Genomic DNA, 23,971 nt, shown 5'->3' on the forward strand with positions numbered 1-23,971 from the left:
TTCTTTGCCCGCTTTGAGGATAATACAGTGCCACCTACATGGCCCGCTACCAAGGACTGCGGGCCCCCCTCTCCTTTTCCGTGGCCGACGTGAGTAAGACATTTAAACGTGTTAACCCTTGCAAGGCTACTGGCTCAGACGGCATCCCTTGCCACTTGCTCAGAGTATGCGCAGACCAGCTGGCTGGAGTGTTTATGGACATATTCAATCTCTCCCTATCCCAGTCTGTTGTCCCAACATGCTTCAAGATGGCCACCATTGTTCCTGTTCCCAAGAAAGCTAAGGTAACTGAGCTAAATGACTATCGTCCCATTGCACTCACTTCTGTCATCATGAAGTGCTTTGAGAGACGAGTCAAGGATCATATCACCCTATCTGACACCCTAGACCCACTCCAAGTAGCTTACTGCCCCAATAGGTCCACTGACAATGCAATCGCTATCACACTGCACAATGCCCTATCCCATCTGGGCAAGAGGAATACATATGTAAGTATGCTGTTCACTGACTACAGCTCAGCATTCAACACCATAGTACCCTCCAAGCTCATCACTAAGCTTGAGGCCCTGGGTCTCAACCCTATCTTTTGGAATTGGGTCCTGGACTTTCTGATGGGCCGTCCCCAGGTGGTGAAAGGTAGGAAACAACATCTCCACTTCGCTGATCCTCAACACTCCACAAGGGCTAAAGCCCCCTCCTGTACTCCCTGTTCACCCAGGACTGCGTGGCCATGCACGCCTCCAACTCAATCATCAAGTTTTCAAACGACACAACGACACAAGTCTACTGCAGAGATAGCCTGCAGAGTTCTGCCATGCTATCCAGGTCTGTGTCCAAACAATTCGAACTTCTACCTTTCCAGAAACAAGTCTCTCACCATTGCTGCTTGTTGACCTCCCTCAGCCCCCAGCTGTGCCCTGGACATCCCTCATCTATCTTCAGAGTTCATACTGTTAGGTGACCTAAACTGGGATATGCTTATTGTACTTGTCACATGCGCCAATACAACAGGTGTAGACCAGAGAGCTGGAATAAGAGCATAAAATAATTAAAATAAAATAACAGTACCACTGTCACACCCTGAAATGTTTCACCTGTCTGGTGAGACACCCACCAGGTGTCTCCCATTTGTTCCATTAATCCAGTGTTGCTGGTGGTTTCTGTTTGTCTTGTCAAGCATACTAGCGTGTTTTTCCGTACTCCCGTTTTCTAGTCCTCCCGGTTCTGACTTTTTCTGCCTGACCTGACCTGGAGCCCGCCTGCCTTACCATTCTGCCTGCACTGACCACAATCCTGTACCAATCTGACTCTGACCTGGTTTACGAACTTCTGCCTCGATCTGCCACTTGCCTGCACCTTTTCTATTAATAAATATCATTGATACGAACCACCTACCTCTCATTTTGGTCTCGTCCTGTATCTTTATAAGCGAAGCTATATCCAGGGGGTACCGGTACAGAGTCAATGTGCGGGGCAAAGGTTAGATGAGGTAATCGAGGTAGAATGTACATGTACAGCTGAAGTCGGAAGTTTACATACACCTTAACCAAACACATTTAAACTCAAATTTTCACAATTCCTTACATTTAATCCTAGTAAAAATTACCTGTTTTATGTCAGTTAGGATCACCACTTTATTTTAAGAATGTGAAATGTCAGAATAATAGTTGAGAGAATTATTTATTTCAGCTCTTATTTCTTTCATCACATTCCCAGTGGGTCAGAAGTTTACACTCCAATACCTTGACTCTCCTTAAAACTTCTTATGGATCAAATCCCTTTAGCGGGATCGATTTGACAACATCCGGTGAAATGGCAGAGCGCCAAATACAAATTAAATTACTATAAATATGAAACTTTCATGAAATCACACATTCAATATACCAAATTAAAGGTACACTTGTTGTTAATCCACCCGCAGTGTCCGATTTCAAAAATGCTTTACGGCGAATGCAAAACGTGCTACTTTCTGAGGACAGCACCCCATCAAACAAAGACAGACAATCATAATTCAACCTGCCAGCCGCGACACAAAATTCAGAAATAAAGATATAATTCATGCCTTACCTTTGACGAGCTTCTTCTGTTGGCACTCCAATATGTCCCATAAACATCACAAATGGTCCTTTTGTTCGATTAATTCTGTCGTTATATATCCAAAATGTCCATTTATTTGGCGCGTTTGATCCAGAAAAACACCGGTTCCAACTCACGCTACATGACTACAAAATATCTCATAAGTTACCTCTAATCTTTGTCTAAATATTTCAAACAACTTTTGTAATACAACTTAAGGTATTTTTTAACGTAAATAGTCGATAAAAAATGTATTTAAGATGGGATAAACAATAACGGACGAAAACAAAGAAAGGATGTTCCAGGTCGTGCGCACCAAATCACCTGGAAAAGTACAGGGCCAAACGGTTCTATTTTTGTTTCATCAGACCAGAGGACATTTCTCCAAAAAGTACGGACTTTGTCCCCATGTGCAGTTGCAAACAGTAGTCTGGCTTTGTTTTGTGGTTTTGGAGCAGTGGCTTCTTCCTTGCTGAGCAGCCTTTCAGGTTATGTTGATATAGGACTCGTTTTACTGTGGATATAGATACTTTTGTACCTGTTTCCTCCAGCATCTTCACAAGGTCCTTTGCTGTTGTTCTGGGATTGATTTGCACTTTTCGCTCCAAAGTATGTTCCTCTCTAGGAGACAGAACGCGTGTCCTTCTTGAGCGGTATGACGGCTGTGTGGTCCCACGGTATTTATACTTGCGTACTGTTGTTTGTGCAGATGAACGTGGTACCTTCAGGCGTTTGGAAATTGCTGCCAAGGATGACCCAGACTTGTGGAGGTCTACCATTTTTGGCTGATTTGGCTGATTTCTGATTTCTTTGATTTTCCCATTATGTCAAGCAAAGAGGCACAGAGTTTGAAGGTAGGCCTTGAAATACATCCACAGGTACACCCCAATTGACTCAAATGATGTCAATTAGCCTATCAGAAGCTTCTAAAGCCATGCCATCATTTTCTGGAATTTTCCAAGCTGTTTAAAGGCAAAGTCAACTTAATGTATGTAAATGTCTGACCCACTGGAATTGTGACACGGTGAATTATAATTGAAATAATCTGTCTGTAAACAATTGTTGGAAACATGACTTGTGTCATGCACAAAGTAGATGTCCTAACCAACTTGCCAAAACTATAGTTTGTTAACAAGAAATTTGTGGAGTGGTTGAAAAACGAGTTTTAATGACTCCAACCTAAGTGTATGTAAACTACCGACTTCAACTGTAGGTAGAGTTAAAGTGACTATGCATAAATAATAAACAGAGAGTAGCAGCAACGTAAAGGGGGGGGGGGGGCAATGTAAATAGTCCAGGTGGCCATTTGATTAGTTGTTCAGGAATCTTATGGCTTGGGGGTAGAAGCTGCTAAGAAGCCTTTGGACCTAGACTTGGCGCTCCGGTACCACAGAGAGAACAATCTATCACTATGGTGGCTGGAGTCTTTGACAATTTTTAGGACCTTCCTCTGACACTGCCTGGTATAGAGGTCCTGGATGGCAGGAAGCTTGGCCCCAGTGATGTACTGGGCCTTAAGCACTACCATCTGTAGTGCCTTGCGGTCGGAGGCCGAGCAGTTGCCATACCGGGCAGTGATGCAACCAGTCAGGACGCTGTCGAAGGTGCAGCCGTATACCTTGTTTTAGGACCTGGGGACCCACGCCAAATATTTTCAGTCTCCTGAGGGGGAATGGGCTTTGTCGTGCGCTCTTGGTGTGTTTGGACCATGATAGTTTGTTGGATATGTAAACACCAAGGAACTTGAAGTTTTCAACCTGCTCCACTACAGCCCCATCGATGAGAATGGAGGCGTGCTCGGTCATCCTTTTCCTGTAGTCCACAATCATGTCCTTTGTATTGATCACGTTGAGGAAGAGGTTGTTGTCCTGGCACCACATGGCCAGGTCTTTGACCTCCTCCCTATAGGCTGTCTCATCATTGTCGGTGATCAGGCCTACCACTGTTGTGTCATCGGCAAACTTAATGATGGTATTGGAGTTGTGACTGGCAATGCAGTCATTGAGTGAAGAGGGAGTACAGGAGGGGACTGAGCACTCACCCCTGAGGGACCCTCGTTTTGAGAATCAGCTTGACAGATGTGTTGTTACATACCGTTACCACCTGGGGGAGGCCTGTCCAGAAGTCCAGGATCCAGTTGCAGAGGGAGGTGTTTAGTCCCAGGGTCCTTAGCTTATTGATGAGCTTTGAGGGCACTATGGTGTCGAACGCTGAGCTGTAGTCAATGAATAGTATTCTCACATAGGTGTTCCTTTTGTCCAGGTGGGAAAGGGGAGTGTGGAGTTCAATGGAGATTGCAACATCTGTGGATCTGTTGGGGCGCTATGCAAATTGGAGTGGGTTTAAGGTTTTTGGGATAATGGTGTTGATGTGAGCCATGACCAGCTTTTCAAAGCACTTCATGGCTACAGAGGTGAATGCTATGGGTCGGTAGTAATTTAGGCAGGTTACCTAAGTGTTCTTGGGCACAGGGACTATGGTGGTCTGCTTGAAACATGTAGGTATTACAGACTTTTCCGGCGCCGAACCGAGATGGCCGCCTCGCTTCGCGTTCCTTGGAAAATATGCAGTATTTTGTTTTTTTATGTGTTATTTCTTACATCGGTACCCCAGGTAATCTTAGGTTTCATTACATACAGTCGGGAGGAACTACTGAATATACGATTAACGTCAACTCATCATCGTTCCTACCAGGAATATGACTTTCCCGAAACGGATCCAGTGTTTTGCCTTCCACCCAATACAATGGATCTGATCCCAGCCGGCGACCCTATGCGACGCCGTAAAAGGGGCAAACGAGGCGGTCTCCTGGTCAGGCTTCGGAGACGGGCACATCGCGCTCCACTCCCTAGCATACTACTCGCCAATGTCCAGTCTCTTGACAATAAGGTTGACGAAATCCGAGCACGGGTAACATTCCAGAGAGACATCAGGGATTGCAACGTGCTCTGCTTCACGGAAACATGGCTAACTCAAGAGACGCTAACGGAGTCGGTGCAGCCAGCTGGTTTCTTCATGCATCGCGCCGACAGAAACAAACATCTTTCTGGTAAGAAGAGGGGCGGGGGGGTATGCCTTATGATTAATGAGACGTGGTGTGATCATCATAACAACACACAGGAACTCAAGTCATTCTGTTCACCTGATCTTGAACTCCTCACAATCAAATGTCGACCACATTATCTACCAAGGGAATTCTCTTCGATCATAATCACAGCCGTATATATTCCCCCCCAAGCAGACACATCGATGGCCCTGAACGAACTTTATCTGACTCTTTGTAAACTGGAAACCACACACCCTGAGGCTGCATTCATCGTAGCTGGGGATTTTAACAAGGCTAATCTAAAAACAAAACTCCCTAAATTCTATCAGCATATCGATTGTGCTACCAGGGCTGGAAAAACCCTAGATCATTGTTATACTAATTTCCGCGACGCATATAAGGCCCTCCCCCGCCCTCCTTTCGGAAAAGCTGACCACGACTCCATTTTGTTGATTCCAGCCTACAAACAGAAACTAAAACAACAAGCTCCCGCGCTCAGGTCTGTTCAACGCTGGTCCGACCAATCTGATTCCACGCTTCAAGACTGCTTCGATCACGCGGATTGGAATATGTTCCGCATTGCGTCCAACAACAATATTGACAAATATGCTGATTCGGTGAGCGAGTTCATTAGGAAGTGCATTGACGATGTCGTACCCACAGCAACGATTAAAACATTCCCAAACCAGAAACCGTGGATTGACGGCAGCATTCGCGTGAAACTGAAAGCGCGAACCACTGCTTTTAACCAGGGCAAGGTGACCGGAAGCATGACCGAATACAAACAGTGTAGCTATTCTCTCCGCAAGGCAATCAAACAGGCTAAGTCCCAGTACAGAGACAAAATCGAGTCGCAATTCAACAGCTCAGACACAAGAGGTATGTGGCAGGGTCTAAAGTCAATCACGGATTACAAAAAGAAAACCAGCCCCGTCGCGGACCAGGATGTCTTGCTCCCAGACAGGCTAAACAACTTTTTTGCCCGCTTTGAGGACAATACAGTGCCACTGACACGGCCCGCTACCAAAACCTGCGGGCTCTCCTTCACTGCAGCCGAGGTGAGTGAAACATTAAAACGTGTTAACCCTCGCAAGGCTGCAGGCCCAGACGGCATTCCCAGCCGCGTCCTCAGAGCATGCGCAGACCAGCTGGCTGGTGTGTTTACGGACATATTCAATCAATCCTTATCCCAGTCTGCTGTTCCCACATGCTTCAAGAGGGCCACCATTGTTCCTGTTCCCAAGAAAGCTAAGGTAACTGAGCTAAACGACTACCGCCCCGTAGCACTCACTTCCGTCATCATGAAGTGCTTTGAGAGACTAGTCAAGGACCATATCACCTCCACCCTACCGGACACCCTAGACCCACTCCAATTTGCTTACCGACCCAATAGGGCCACAGACGACGCAATCGCAACCACACTGCACACTGCCCTAACCCATCTGGACAAGAGGAATACCCATGTGAGAATGCTGTTCATCGATTACAGCTCAGCATTTAACACCATAGTACCCTCCAAACTCGTCATCAAGCTCGAGACCCTGGGTCTCGACCCCGCCCTGTGCAACTGGGTCCTGGACTTCCTGACGGGCCGCCCCCAGGTGGTGAGGGTAGGTAACAACATCTCCACCCCGCTGATCCTCAACACTGGGGCCCCACAAGGGTGCGTTCTGAGCCCTCTCCTGTACTCCCTGTTCACCCACGACTGCGTGGCCATGCACGCCTCCAACTCAATCATCAAGTTTGCGGATGACACTACAGTGGTAGGCTTGATTACCAACAACGACGAGACGGCCTACAGGGAGGAGGTGAGGGCCCTCGGAGTGTGGTGTCAGGAAAATAACCTCACACTCAACGTCAACAAAACAAAGGAGATGATTGTGGACTTCAGGAAACAGCAGAGGGAGCACCCCCCATCCACATCGACGGGTCAGTAGTGGAGAAGGTGGAAAGTTTTAAGTTCCTCAGTGTACACATCACGGACAAACTGAATTGGTCCACCCACACAGACAGCGTTGTGAAGAAGGCGCAGCAGCGCCTCTTCAACCTCAGGAGGCTGAAGAAATTCGGCTTGTCACCAAAAGCACTCACAAACTTCTACAGATGCACAATCGAGAGCATCCTGTCGGGCTGTATCACCGCCTGGTACGGCAACTGCTCCGCCCACAACCGTAAGGCTCTCCAGAGGGTAGTGAGGTCTGCAGAACGCATCACCGGGGGCAAACTACCTGCCCTCCAGGACACCTACACCATCCGATGTCACAGGAAGGCCATAAAGATCATCAAGGACAACAACCACCCAAGCCACTGCCTGTACACCCCGCTATCATCCAGAAGGCGAGGTCAGTACAGGTGCATCAAAGCAGGGACCGAGAGACTGAAAAACAGCTTCTATCTCAAGGCCATCAGACTGTTAAACAGCCACCACTAACATTTAGCGGCCGCTGCCAACATACTGACTCAACTCCAGCCACTTTAAAAATGGGAATTGATGGAAATTATGTAAAAATGTACCACTAGCCACTTTAAACAATGCCACTTAATATAATGTTTACATACCCTACATTACCCATCTCATATGTATATACTGTACTCTATATCATCTACTGCATCTTGCCATCTTTATGTAATACATGTACCACTAGCCAGTTTAAACTATGCCACTTTATGTTTACATACCCTACAGTACTCATCTCATATGTATATACCGTACTCTATACCATCTACTGCATCTTGCCTATGCCGTTCTGTACCACCACTCATTCATATATCTTTATGTACATATTCTTTATCCCTTTACACTTGTGTGTGTATAAGGTAGTAGTTGTGGAATTGTTAGGTTAGATTACTTGTTGGTTATTACTGCATTGTCAGAACTAGAAGCACAAGCATTTCGCTACACTCGCATTAACATCTGCTAACCATGTGTATGTGACTAATAAAATTTGATTTGATTTGATTTGATTTGACTCAGTCAGGGACAGTTTGAAAATGTCAGTGAAGACACTTGCCAGTTGGTCAGCACATGCTCGGAGTACATGTCCTGGTAATCTGTCTGGCCCTGCAGCCTTGTGTATGTTGACCTGTTTAAAGCTCCTACTGACATCTGCTACGGAGAGCCGGAACAGCTGATGCACTCATGCATGCTTCAGCGTTACTTGCCTCGAAGCGAGCATAGAAGTAATTTACATCGTCTGGTAGGCTCGTGTCACTGGGCAGCTGTGCTTCCCTTTGTAATCTGTAATAGTTTGCAAACCATGCCACATCCGACGAGCGTCGGAGCCGGTGTAGTACAATTCGATCTTAGTCCTGTATTGATGCTTTGCCTGTTTGATGGTTCGTCGGAGGGCAGAGCGGGATTTCTTATAAGCGTCCAGCGTTATAGTCCCGCTCCATGAAAGCGGCAGCTCTACCCTTTAGTTCAGTGCGGATGTTGCCTGTAATCCATGGCTTCCATGGCTTCGGGTTGGGGTATGTAAGTACAGTTACTGTGGGGATGTTATCCTCACAAATAATCCTGATAGGTATCAGTCGGGTGTTTTCTGTAATAACCTTAGTGATCACTGTGTTACAGACTGTGTTCATAATGGCTGCTCAGTGAAACGACCTGTCCTGATATGTCAGACGCCTACTAAAAAACTTTAATGAGCAAGCCTTCCTTCATGACCTGGCCTCTGTAAAATGGTATAGAATCAGCTAGATCCCCTCTGTCGAAGATGCTTGGATCTTCTATTTTTTGTAAAATGTTGTGATATTGTTAACAAATAACATTTTAAAGTTAGTTACTTTAAGAAGCAGTTCTCTCACTATGGGTCCAAGAAATTCTGGAAAACATTTAAAGACCTGGAGAATAAACCCTCCTCATCACAGCTACGGATCCCTTTTACGGGATCACTTTCCTAAACAACCGCTAGAATTGCAGGGCGCCAAATGCAAAAATATTACAAAAAATATTTATAATCATGCAATCACAAGTGAAATATACCAAAACACAGCTTAGCTTGTTGTTAATCCACCTATTGTGTCAGATTTTGAAAAAATACTTTACAGCGAAAGAAATCCAAGCTTTTGTGAGTGTAGCAATCAATGCTACAACAGCTAGCCCCAAATTAGCATGGTCACGAAAGTCAGAAAAGCAATCAAATGAATCGCTTACCTTAGATAATCTTCGGATGTTTGCACTCACGAGACTCCCAGTTACACAATAAATGTTCTTTTTGTTCGATAAATATTACTTTTATAACAAAAAACGCCATTTGGGTTGCGCGTTATGTTGAGAAAACCAAAGCCTTGTTCCGTTCAACAAATTCCAAAAAGTATCCGTAATGGTCGTAGAAACATGTCAAATGTTTTTTATAATCAATCCTCAGGTTGTTTTTAACAAACATAATCGATCATATTTCAACCGGACCATAACCTATTCAATAAGAGAGAAAAAGAAAATGGGGAGCTCACCTCTGGCGCGCAGGCACTATTCAGAGGACACCTGACTACTTTTGAAGAATCTCGTTCATTTTTCAAAATAAAAGCCTGAAACTATGTCTAAAGCCTGGTCTCAGCCTGAGGAAGCCATTGGAAAATGAATCTGGTTGATGCCCCTTTAAATGGAAGAAAGACTGGCCAGGAAACACAGAATTAAAAAAATATATATATCACTTCCGGGTTATATATTCTCAGGTTTTCGCCTGCAGAATCAGTTTTGTTATACTCACAGACAACTTTGGAGTGTTTTCTATCCCGATCTGTAAATTATATGCATATTCTACGATCTGGACCTGAGAAATAGTCCGTTTACCTTGGGAACATTCTTTAAAAAAAAAAGAAATTATAATAATATGACCCCTAGCGTCAAGAGGTTTTAATTAATGTTGAAGATGTGGTTGTTACTGACAAGGAGCACATGGTTGCAGATGATACAGTCTTCTACTCAGCCCCTCCCCGGATTTTGTGTTAAATGCTCTACAACATCTATAACTTTCTTAGTATCCAACAAGCTTCCCCTGCCCTTAACCTTGTTCTGAACACCTCCAAAACAAAGGTCATGTGGTTTGGCAAGACGAATGCCCCTCTCCCCACCGGTGTGATCACTACCTCTGAGGGTTTAGAGCTTGAGGAAGTCACCTCATACAAGTACTTGGGAGTATGGCTAAACGGCACACTGTCCTTCTCTCAGCACATATCAAAGCTGCAGGGTTAAATCTAGACTTGGTTTCCTCTATCGTAATCGCTCCTCTTTCACCCCAGCTGCCAAACTAACCCTGATTCAGATGACCATTCTACCCCATGCTAGATTATGGAGACATAATTCATAGATTGGCATGTAAGGGTGCTCTCTAGCGGCTAGATGTCCATTTGGTCATCAGATTTGTCACCAATGCTCGTTATAGGACACATCACTGCACTCTATACTCCTCTGTAAACTGGAAATCTCGGTATACCCGTCGCAAGACCCACTGGTTGATGCTAATTTATAAAACCCTCTTAGGCCTCACTCCCCCCTATCTGAGATATCTACTGCAGCCCTCATCCTCCACATACATCACCCGTTCTGCCAGTCACATTCTTTTAAAAGTCCCCAAAGCACATGCATCCATGGGTCACTTGTCTTTTCAGTTCGCTGCAGCTAGCGACTGGAACGAGCTGCAACAAACACTCAAACTGGACAGTTTTATGTCCATCTATTCATTCAAAGACTCAATCATGGACACTCTTCCTGACAGTTGTGGCTGCTTTGTTTTATGTTTTGTTGTCTCTGCCTTCCTGCCCTTTGTGCTGTTGTCCCAATCATGTTTGTACCTTGTTTTGTGCTGCTACCATGTTGTGTTGCTGCCATGCTATGTGGTTGTGCTGGGTCTCTCTTTATGTCGTGTTGTGGTGACTCTCTCGTCATGATGTGTGTTTTGTCCTTTTTAATTTATTTGTTAAAAAAATAAATGTATCCCCCGTCCCCGCAGGAGGCCTTTTGCCTTATGGTAGACCGTCATTGTAAATAAGAATGTGTTCTTAACTGACTTGCCTGTTTTTTTAAAACTGATCACTTCCGTATTGAGCGAGTCACTGGTACTGCTTTAGTGTTTGCTTGTAAGCAGGAATCAGGAATTATAGAATAGAATACAATAGAATTATGGTCAGAATTGCCAAGTGTACACGTCTCTGTGTGTGGAGTAAATGTGGTCTACAGTTTTTCTTCCTCTGGTTGCTGGTAGAAATTAGATAAAATAAAGTTTGCATTAAAGTCCCCGGACACTAGGAACACTGCTTCTGGATGAGCATTTTCTTGTTTGCATTTACATACATTTACATTTAAGTCATTTAGCAGACGCTCTTATCCAGAGCGACTTACAAATTGGTGCATTCACCTTATGACATCCAGTGGAACAGCCACTTTACAATAGTGCATCTAGATCTTTTAAGGGGGGGGGGGGGCAGAAGGATTGCTTTATCCTAGGTATTCCTTGAAGAGGTGGGGTTTCAGGTGTCTCCGGAAGGTGGTGATTGACTCCGCTGTCCTGGCGTCGTGAGGGAGTTTGTTCCACCATTGGGGTGCCAGAGCAGCGAACAGTTTTGACTGGGCTGAGCGGGAACTGTACTTCCTCAGTGGTAGGGAGGCGAGCAGGCCAGAGGTGGATGAACGCAGTGCCCTTGTTTGGGTGTAGGGCCTGATCAGAGCCTGAAGGTACTGAGGTGCCGTTCCCCTCACAGCTCCGTAGGCAAGCACCATGGTCTTGTAGCGGATGCGAGCTTCAACTGGAAGCCAGTGGAGAGAGCGGAGGAGCGGGGTGACGTGAGAGAACTTGGGAAGGTTGAACACCAGCCGGGCTGCGGCGTTCTGGATGAGTTGTAGGGGTTTAATGGCACAGGCAGGGAGCCCAGCCAACAGCGAGTTGCAGTAATCCAGACGGGAGATGACAAGTGCCTGGATTAGGACCTGCGCCGCTTCCTGTGTGAGGCAGGGTCGTACTCTGCGGATGTTGTAGAGCATGAACCTACAGGAACGGGCCACCGCCTTGATGTTGGTGGAGAACGACAGGGTGTTGTCCAGGATCACGCCAAGGTTCTTAGCGCTCTGGGAGGAGGACACAATGGAGTTGTCAACCGTGATGGCGAGATCATGGAACGGACAGTCCTTCCCCGGGAGGAAGAGCAGCTCCGTCTTGCCGAGGTTCAGCTTGAGGTGGTGATCCGTCATCCACACTGATATGTCTGCCAGACATGCAGAGATGCGATTCGCCACCTGGTCATCAGAAGGGGGAAAGGAGAAGATTAATTGTGTGTCGTCTGCATAGCAATGATAGGAGAGACCATGTGAGGTTATGACAGAGCCAAGTGACTTGGTGTATAGCGAGAATAGGAGAGGGCCTAGAACAGAGCCCTGGGGGACACCAGTGGTGAGAGCGCGTGGTGAGGAGACAGATTCTCGCCACGCCACCTGGTAGGAGCGACCTGTCAGGTAGGACGCAATCCAAGCGTGGGCCGCGCCGGAGATGCCCAACTCGGAGAGGGTGGAGAGGAGGATCTGATGGTTCACAGTATCGAAGGCAGCCGATAGGTCTAGAAGGATGAGAGCAGAGGAGAGAGAGTTAGCTTTAGCAGTGCGGAGCGCCTCCGTGATACAGAGAAGAGCAGTCTCAGTTGAGTGACTAGTCTTGAAACCTGACTGATTTGGATCAAGAAGGTCATTCTGAGAGAGATAGCAGGAGAGCTGGCCAAGGACGGCACGTTCAAGAGTTTTGGAGAGAAAAGAAAGAAGGGATACTGGTCTGTAGTTGTTGACATCGGAGGGATCGAGTGTAGGTTTTTTCAGAAGGGGTGCAACTCTCGCTCTCTTGAAGACGGAAGGGACGTAGCCAGCGGTCAAGGATGAGTTGATGAGCGAGGTGAGGTAAGGTAGAAGGTCTCCGGAAATGGTCTGGAGGAGAGAGGAGGGGATAGGGTCAAGCGGGCAGGTTGTTGGGCGGCCGGCCGTCACAAGACGCGAGATTTCATCTGGAGAGAGAGGGGAGAAAGAGGTCAAAGCACAGGGTTGGGCAGTGTGAGCAGAACCAGCGGTGTCGTTTGACTTAGCAAACGAGGATCGGATGTCGTCGACCTTCTTTTCAAAATGGTTGACGAAGTCGTCTGCAGAGAGGGAGGAGGGGGGGGGAGGGGGAGGAGGATTCAGGAGGGAGGAGAAGGTGGCAAAGAGCTTCCTAGGGTTAGAGGCAGATGCTTGGAATTTAGAGTGGTAGAAAGTGGCTTTAGCAGCAGAGACAGAAGAGGAAAATGTAGAGAGGAGGGAGTGAAAGGATGCCAGGTCCGCAGGGAGGCGAGTTTTCCTCCATTTCCGCTCGGCTGCCCGGAGCCCTGTTCTTGCCTATGGGTTTATACAGCTGGTTGGTTCTTAGTGCCAGCATCGGTTTGTGGTGGTAAATACAAAATATATAGATGAAAACTCTTGGTAGGTAGTGTGGTCTTCAGCTTATCATGAGGTACTCTACCTCAGGCGAGCAATACCTCGAGACTTACTTAATATTAGACATCGTGTACCAGCTGTTGTTGAAAAATAGACACACACCGTTTAGTGCGACCCCTCGTCTTACCGGCTGTTCTGTCCTGCCGATGCAGCTAACTGTATATTATCTGTGTCCTTGTTCAGCCACGACTCAGCGAAAGCTAAGATATTACAGTTTTTAAAGAAAAATATTTGTCCAGTTCAAGGTGAGAAATTGCTGTTCCAGAAGCTCTTTTCGGTCATAAGAAAAGCATCAACAAAATGTACAAAATAAGTTACAAACAATGCGAAAAAAACACACAAAGTAGCACAATTGGTTAGGAGCCCGTAAAACGGTGGCCACCCCCTTTGGCGCCATTATCACTGATTCCATATGGCATGAAGGTACTTATGTCCTTAAACTCAAAGTGGTGTAGGAGGCAAGGTCTTACATTAATAATGTGATCTATAAGGAAATCAAAAGTTGACAACAAAAGAACACAATTCTTTAGTCAGGACAGAGGTTACAATATTAGTCCAACCTTCTTTTTATATTTCTAAAAATGAACTGTATTAGAACCATCTATATCTCTGGGACTCACCCAGACAAAGAAATCATTTTTATTTTACATGCTGATGACACCAACAGAACAAGGCTACAACAAAGTCAGTGTTATAAAGACGACACTCTATCATTAATATGCAGAAAAGGTCCAGATTAGTAAAGTGGAGACATTTTCACTCTAGGAGAAACAAACCACAAAAACCACAAAAACCAACCACAAAAACCAACTATACTGACCTTGGTATGACTAGAAGTTAATTTTATCTATATTTAACTAGGCAAGTCATTGAAGAACAAATGACGGCTTAGGAACAATAGGTTAAAACCTGTTTGGGCTGCAGCGGCAGTATTGAGTAGCCTGGATAAAAGGTGCCCATTTCAAATGGCCTCGTACTCAATTCTTGCTCGTACAATATGCATATTATCATTACTATTGGATAGAAAACACTCTCTAGTTTCTAAAACCGTTCGAATTATATCTGTGAGTAAAACAGAACTCATTTTGCAGCAAACTTCCTAACAGGAAGTTGAAAATCTGAAATCGATGCTCTGTTCTAGGGCCTGCCTATAAATGTGCTTGATATTTATTAGTATACATGCACATTCATACGGCTTCCACTAGATGTCAATAGGGAGTGAGAGAAGAAATGGAGTGTATAACTTGAACTGAGGTTGCTTTGTCTGCGTTTGTTCAGGAAGGAGAGCTTCGCGCCACTTGGCTAGCTTTCCATGCTAATTGACTGGAGAAGAGGACATTCTAAATCCAAACAACGATTGTTCTGGACAAAGGACCCCTTGTACAACATTCTGATGGAAGATCATCAAAAGTAGGACCCATTTTATGATGCTATTTCATATATCTGTCGAACATGTGAACTAGTAGTTTGCGCCCAGATTTTGGGCACGCTCTCGCCATAACGTAAACTGCATGTCGTAATGAAGTTATTTTTAGAATTCTAACACGGCGATTGCATTAAGAACTAGTGTATCTATCATTTCCTATACAACATGTATTTTTTAGTAATGTTTATGAATAGTTATTTGGTCAGAATATGTGAGTGTCAGAAAAATATCTGGACGTTGTGGGAAAAAGGTGCTACGTTAGCACAATGTATAACCACTGATTTCAGCTCTAAATATGCACATTTTCGAACAAAACATAAGTGTATGTATAACCTGATGTTATAGGACTGTCATCTGATGAAGCTTATCAAGGTTAGTCAAAAATTATATATCTTTTGCTGGTTTGTTACGATCGCTAACTTTTGCTGCTGGTAAATGGCTTGTGTTTCTGGCTATTGTGGTAAGCTAATATAATGCTATATTGTGTTTTCGCTGTAAAACACTTAAAAAAATTCGGAAATATTGGCTGGATTCACAAGATGCTTGTCTTTCATTTGCTGTACACCATGCATTTTTCAGAAATGTTTTATGATGAGTATTTAGGTATTCCACGTTGGTCTCTATAATTACTCTGGCTGCTTCGGTGCTATTTTTGACGGTAGCTGTGATGGTAGCTGCAATGTAAAACTGATTTATAGCTCAAATATGCACATTTTTCGAACAAAACATAGATTTATTGTGTAACATGTTATAAGACTGTCATCTGATGAAGTTGTTTCTTGGTTAGTTAGGTTGGCTTTGTGTATGCTACCTGTGCTGTGAAAAATGTCTGTCCTTTTTTGTATTTGGTGGTGAGCTAACATAAATATACGTGTTTTTTTTGCTGTAAAACGTTTTAAAAATCGGACATGTTGGCTGGATTCACAAGATGTTTATCTTTCATTTGCTGTATTGGACTTGTTAATGTGTGAAAGTTAAATATTTCTAAAAAACATATTTTGAATTTTGCACTTGAAGTGGCTGTTGTCATATTGTGCCCGGCTTCGGGCTTGCAGCCCAAAGAAGTTAACCTGTTGGGGATGGGGGCGCTGTTTAGACTATTTATGCTAATGTGGCTAATTTTTTAAACGGCTTCCCACAAAATCCTTGATCGTACAATATGCATATTATTATTATTATTGGATAGAAAACAGTCTATAGTTTCTATAGGAGTTGAAATTTTGTCTCTAAGTGGAACAGAGCCCATTCTACAGCAATTTCCCTGACATGGAGTCAGATTTGAGAAACGTTGGCCACTTTTCTGAAGTCATTTAAAAGGGCTCTGTCGTTGCTATGACTATACGGACACTTCTTACGTCTTCCCCTGGATGCCTTTACGTGATGACGATTCCAACGGGCTCGATTGCTCGTTCACAGGCCCTACAAATGAAAAAAACCTTTAGCTAGCAAGTCTTTTCTTGCTGCGTAACGCGCGTGGAAGACACCGACCCTCTCCTGTTCCAAGCGTTAGTTTAGCCTGTTATATTTCTCCGGTCATCTTTTCACTCGTTATAGGAGTTACAAACATCACAAAGTAGTTAATTTAAAGCGTTTTATAGCAATTTATATCCGTTTAGTGCGATTTTGGGACATTTATTTTTGCAACGATGTGAAAAGTTGGGTGCGCTTTTCAGTTCATCCCGAACGTAGTTGACATTTCCACATGGCAAGAGGACAGCTTTCCACCAAAAGACGATTTCTCCCAAGAAAGGATCCTTTGCCCAAGATACTGATGGAAGAACAGCTCAAGGTAGGACATTTTTATTATGATAAATCGTGTTTCTGTCGAAACATTTTAGTGGCTTAGGACGCCATGTTTTTTGACGTAGCTTCGCTTGGCGCAAACTGTATTGAAAAGTAAGGATAAATTAAAAAATGTAATAACGCAATTGTATTAAGAATTAAATTGTCTATCAATCCCTGTCCACCCTATATTTTTTAGTCACGTTTATGAGTATTTATGTATAAGAGTAGATCACTGTCTAAGTGGCGCAAGGACGTTTTCTTTACCAGCTTGTCTACATTTCACATTGTCTAACCATGATTTTGGTGGCTAAATATAAACATTTTCGATCAAACTGTATATGCATGTTGTAATGTGATGTTACAGGAGTGTCATCGGAAGAATTCTGAGAAGGTTAGTGAAAAAATTAATATCTTTTGGCGATGTTGACTTTTATCGCTCACTTTGGCTAGAATCAATGCTGGGCTGCTAATTGCTATGTGCTAAGCTAATATAACGATTTATTGTGTTTTCGCTGTAAGACACTTAGAAAATCTGAAATATTGTCTGTATTCACAGGATCTGTGTCTTTCGATTCGTGTATGCTGTGTATTTTTACGAAATGTTTGATGATTAGTAGTTAGGTAAACACGTTGCTCATTGTAATTATTCTAGTCCATTTGTGATGGTGGGTGCAATTGTAAACTATGAAGTCTACCTGAAATATGCACTTTTTTCTAACAAAACCTATCCCATACCATAAATATGTTATCAGACTGTCATCTAATGAGTTTTTTTGTTGGTTAGGGGCTATAAATATCTTAGTTTAGCCGAATTGGTGATGGCTACTGGTGTTGGTGGACAAATAAAAGATGGTGGAATATGCTAATGTGTTTTTAGGTAATAGATGTACATCTTTACATATTGTGTCTTCCCTGTAAAACATTTTAAAAATCGGAAATGTTGACTGGATTCATAAGATCTGTGTCTTTCATTAGCTGTATTGGACTTTAATGTGTGAAAGTTAAATATTTAAAAAATATATTTTTTTTGAATTTCGCGGCACTGGTTTTTCAGTGGGGGGGGGGGGGGTGTGCCGCTAGCGCCACGCTGATCCTAGACAGGTTAACTGCCTTGTTCAGGGGCAGAAGGACAGATTTGTACCTTGGGGGTTTGAACTTGCAACCTTTCGGTTACTAGTCCAACACGCTAACCACTAGGCTACGCTGCCACCCCAATTTGACATGGCCAAAAAGCCTCTAACAGATAAAGCACTCAGAACACATTTTTCATTTAGAAAGACCCTGTATAACTGTAACCAAACAAAAATAATGTATCTTATTTCACTATGTAAAAACTCCAATGTCTTTCTATATAGCAGCGAAGTTTGGGGCCCCCTTTACTATTTAAAATATACATCATGGGATAAAAGCCTTCACCGAAATTTGACACCTGGAATTTTTGTAAAAGTACTCCAGGTGTGCACAGAAATGCCCAAACCTAGCCTGTAGGGTCTTGGGACATTGCCCCTAGCACTCCAAATTGAGAAAAGAGCCAACAAATTCTGGACTCACCTAACACCCTGTGATCCAGAATATTATCATCACAAGGCTTTCTTATGCAAACACCACAACCCAGAGAGAGACCCTTCAGATCAACTGGCCCAACCCAGAGAGAGACCCTTCAGATCAACTGGCCCAACCCAGAGAGACCCTTCAGATCAACTGGCCCAACCCAGAGAGAGACCCTTCAGATCAACTGGCCCAACCCAGAGAGAGACCCTTTAGATCAACTGGCCCAACCCAGAGAGAGACCCTTCAGATCAACTGGCCCAACCCAGAGAGAGACCCTTCAGAGCAACTGGCCCAACCCAGAGAGACCCTTCAGATCAACTGGCCCAACCCAGAGAGAGACCCTTCAGATCAACTGGCCCAACCCAGAGAGACCCTTCAGATCAACTGGCCCAACCCAGAGAGAGACCCTTCAGAGCAACTGGCCCAACCCAGAGAGAGACCCTTCAGAGCAACTGGCCCAACCCAGAGAGACCCTTCAGATCAACTGGCCCAACCCAGAGAGAGACCCTTCAGATCAACTGGCCCAACCCAGAGAGAGACCCTTCAGATCAACTGGCCCAACCCAGAGAGACCCTTCAGATCAACTGGCCCAACCCAGAGAGAGACCCTTCAGATCAACTGGCCCAACCCAGAGAGACCCTTCAGAGCAACTGGCCCAACCCAGAGAGACCCTTCAGATCAACTGGCCCAACCCAGATCGAGACCCTTTAGATCAACTGGCCCAACCCATAGAGAGACCCTTCAGAGCAACTGGTCAAAAGCACCAGCTAAATTCAACCATTCACAGACAAATAACTGACCCAACGCTCTAACCACTAGGCTACTTGTCGCCCCGTCATGGTCTATCATAATTTAATAGAGACAGTATATCTAGCTCCAGATTATGTCCTGGTCTGTCATAATGTAATAGAGACAGTAGATCTAGCTGGTCTGTCATAATATAATAGAGACAGTAGATCTAGCTGGTCTGTCATAATATAATACAGACAGGAGATCTAGCTCCAGATTATGTCCTGGTCTGTTATAATTTAATAGAGACAGTAGTTTTTCTACTGTGTCATTGACTTGTTTCTGTTATTGGCTTTTTTATTGATTATTGATTGTTTTGCTTTATCTTTTTTTTTTTTTTTTATAAAATAAAAATTTAAGACAGTAGATAGTAGATTGGGAGGAATTTCCAAACACGTTCATATGTACAAATAAAACTACGCAAGTACAAACACCATGGGACCACGCAGCCGTCATACTGCTCAGGAAGGAGACGCATTCTGTCTCCTAGAGAGGAATGTACTTCGGTGCATGGGTTGGGCCAGGATTGCAAATCAATCCCAGAAAAACAGCAAAGGACCTTGTGAAGATTCTGGAGGAAACAGGTACAAAAGTATCTATATCCACAGTAAAAGGAGTCCTATATCGACATAACCTGATAGGCCACTCAGCAAGGAAGAAGCCACTGCTCCAAAACCGCCATAAAAAAAGCCAGACTACGGTTTGCAACTGTACATGGGGACAAGGATTGTACTTTTTGGAGAAATGTCCTCTGGTCTGATGAAACGAAAATAGAACTGTTTGGCCAGAATGACCATCGTTATGTTTGGAGGAAAAAGGGGGAGGCTTGCAAACCGAAGAACACCATCCCAACCGTGAAGCACGGGGGTGGCAGCATCATGTTGTGGGGGTGCTTTTCTGCAGGAGGGACTGGTGCACTTCATAAAATAGATGGCATCAATGGGGAGGAAAATGATGTGGATATATTGAAGAAACATATCAAGACATCAGTCAGGAAGTTAAAGCTTGGTCGCAAATGGGTCTTCCAAGTGGACAATGACCTCAAGCATATTTCCAAAGTTGTGGCAAAATGTTTTAAGAACAGCAAAGTCAAGGTATTGGAGTGGCCATCACAAAGCCCTGACCTCAATCCTATTGAACATTTTTGGGCAGAACTGAAAAATTGTGTGCGAGCACGGAGGCCTACAAACCTAACTCAGTTACACCAGCTCTGTCAGGAGGAATGGGCCAAAATTCACCCAACTTATTGTGGGAAGCTTGTGGAAGGCTACCCTAAACGTTTGACCCAAGTTAAACAATTTAAAGGCAACACTACCAAGTACTAATTGAGTGTATGTAAACTTCTGACCCACTGGGAATGTGATGAAAGAAATAAAAGCTGAAATAAATCATTCTCTCTACTATTATTCTGACATTTCACATTCTTAAAATAAAGTGGTGATCCTAACTGACGTAAAACAGGGCATTTTTCCTGGGGTTAAATGACTTAAAACATGGATTTTTTACTAGAATTTTAAGGAATTGTGAATTGTGAATTGTGAAAAACTGAGTTTAAATGTATTTGTCTAAGATGTATTTAAACTTCCGACTTCAACTGTATATATAGTTTAGTATCTATTTCATTTCATATCTGTATGGTTTAATGTCTGTACAGTTGTCACACCCTGGCCTTAGTTATCTTTGTTTTCATTATTATTTTAGTTAGGTCAGGGTGTGACATGGGGTATGTATGTGTTTTTGTAGTGTCTAGTGTAGTTGTCTATGTAAGTCTATGGTTGCCTGAGTGGTTCTCAATCAGAGACAGATGTTTTTCATTTTTCTCTGATTGGGAGCCATATTTAAGGCAGCCATAGGCATCATGCTTTTGTGGGTAATTGTCTATGTTCTATGTTGCATGTGTGCACTTAGTTCGGTTTAGCTTCACAATCGTTTGTTTTGTTCATTTTGTAAGTGTTTGTTTTTTCCTTCATTAAAAGAAGATGTATTTTTCACGCGCTGCGCCTTGGTCCTCTCTCTCTTATCAAGACGATCGTGACAACAGTTTAATGTCTGTACGTTTGAAAATCTTTATAGTTTAATATGTATATTGTTTAATATCTGTATATGAAGTCAACAATTAAGAGAGAAAAAAAGTGAAGGAGGACGTGAAAACAATGAATGAAGAAAAATGTTACTATTATAGAACAGGTGATGAATATAGAGAAATGTTACTATTATAGAACAGGTGATGAATATAGGTAAATGTTACTATTATAGAACAGGTGATGAATATAGAGAAATGTACTCACCTCCACCTTGTCCGAGGCTACAGTATACCAGTGTACTCAACAGCACTGAAACACACAGAGAGAACTATCACTATGGTACAAGATGTAAACACTGAAACACACAGAGAGAACTATCACTATGGTACAAGATGTAAACACTGAAACACACAGAGAGAACTATCACTATGGTACATGATGTAAACACTGAAACACACAGAGAGAACTATCACTATGGTACATGATGTAAACACTGAAACACACAGAGAGAACTATCACTATGGTACATGATGTAAACACTGAAACACACAGAGAGAACTATCACTATGGTACATGATGTAAACACTGAAACACACAGAGAGAACTATCACTATGGTACATGATGTAAACACTGAAACACACAGAGAGAACTATCACTATGGCACATGATGTAAACACTGAAACACACAGAGAGAACTATCACTATGGTACATGATGGAAACACTGAAACACACAGAGAGAACTATCACTATGGTACATGGTGGGAAACACTGAAAAACACAGAGAGAACTATCACTATGGTACATGATGTAAACACTGAAACACACAGAGAGAACTATCACTATGGTACATGATGTAAACGCTGAAACACACAGAGAGAACTATCACTATGGTACATGATGGGAAACACTGAAACACACAGAGAGAACTATCACTATGGTACATGATGTAAACACTGAAACACACAGAGAGAACTATCACTATGTTACATGATGTAAACACTGAAACACACAGAGAGAACTATCACTATGGTACATGATGTAAACACTGAAACACACAGAGAGAACTATCACTATGGTACAAGATGTAAACACTGAAACACACAGAGAGAACTATCACTATGGTACATGATGTAAACACTGAAACACACAGAGAGAACTATCACTATGGTACATGATGTAAACACTGAAACACACAGAGAGAACTATCACTATGGTACATGATGTAAACACTGAAACACACAGAGAGAACTATCACTATGGCACATGATGTAAACACTGAAACACACAGAGAGAACTATCACTATGGTACATGATGGAAACACTGAAACACACAGAGAGAACTATCACTATGGTACATGGTGGGAAACACTGAAAAACACAGAGAGAACTATCACTATGGTACATGATGTAAACACTGAAACACACAGAGAGAACTATCACTATGGTACATGATGTAAACGCTGAAACACACAGAGAGAACTATCACTATGGTACAAGATGTAAACACTGAAACACACAGAGAGAACTATCACTATGGTACATGATGTAAACACTGAAACACACAGAGAGAACTATCACTATGGTACATGATGGAAACACTGAAACACACAGAGAGAACTATCACTATGGTACATGGTGGGAAACACTGAAAAACACAGAGAGAACTATCACTATGGTACATGATGTAAACGCTGAAACACACAGAGAGAACTATCACTATGGTACAAGATGTAAACACTGAAACACACAGAGAGAACTATCACTATGGTACATGATGTAAACACTGAAACACACAGAGAGAACTATCACTATGGTACATGATGTAAACACTGAAACACACAGAGAGAACTATCACTATGGTACATGATGTAAACACTGAAACACACAGAGAGAACTATCACTATGGTACAAGATGTAAACACTGAAACACACAGAGAGAACTATCACTATGGTACAAGATGTAAACACTGAAACACACAGAGAGAACTATCACTATGGTACATGATGTAAACACTGAAACACACAGAGAGAACTATCACTATGGTACATGATGTAAACACTGAAACACACAGAGAGAACTATCACTATGGTACATGATGTAAACACTGAAACACACAGAGAGAACTATCACTATGGTACATGATGTAAACACTGAAACACACAGAGAGAACTATCACTATGGTACATGATGTAAACACTGAAACACACAGAGAGAACTATCACTATGGCACATGATGTAAACACTGAAACACACAGAGAGAACTATCACTATGGTACATGATGTAAACACTGAAACACACAGAGAGAACTATCACTATGTTACATGATGTAAACACTGAAACACACAGAGAGAACTATCACTATGGTACATGATGTAAACACTGAAACACACAGAGAGAACTATCACTATGGTACATGATGTAAACGCTGAAACACACAGAGAGAACTATCACTATGGTACATGATGGGAAACACTGAAACACACAGAGAGAACTATCACTATGGTACATGATGTAAACACTGAAACACACAGAGAGAACTATCACTATGTTACATGATGTAAACACTGAAACACACAGAGAGAACTATCACTATGGTACATGATGTAAACACTGAAACACACAGAGAGAACTATCACTATGGTACAAGATGTAAACACTGAAACACACAGAGAGAACTATCACTATGGTACATGATGTAAACACTGAAACACACAGAGAGAACTATCACTATGGTACATGATGTAAACACTGAAACACACAGAGAGAACTATCACTATGGTACATGATGTAAACACTGAAACACACAGAGAGAACTATC

General features: G+C 43.2%; 1 protein-coding gene across 3 annotated transcripts in view; it reads right to left on the bottom strand.

The window, feature by feature from the left end:
• The window catches only part of LOC129835548 (low affinity immunoglobulin gamma Fc region receptor II-like), a 67,000-nt gene that overhangs the window by 33,663 nt on the left and 9,366 nt on the right, over positions 1–23,971 (bottom strand). For all 3 annotated transcript variants that reach the window (XM_055901231.1, XM_055901230.1, XM_055901229.1), the window contains exon 2: positions 21,414–21,458. In XM_055901231.1, the coding sequence (XP_055757206.1) occupies positions 21,414–21,458 (45 nt within the window). The remainder of the gene's footprint in view (positions 1–21,413; positions 21,459–23,971) is intronic.

Source organism: Salvelinus fontinalis, chromosome 36, assembly GCF_029448725.1.
Source record: "Salvelinus fontinalis isolate EN_2023a chromosome 36, ASM2944872v1, whole genome shotgun sequence".
In the NCBI taxonomy this organism is placed as follows: domain Eukaryota; kingdom Metazoa; phylum Chordata; class Actinopteri; order Salmoniformes; family Salmonidae; genus Salvelinus; species Salvelinus fontinalis.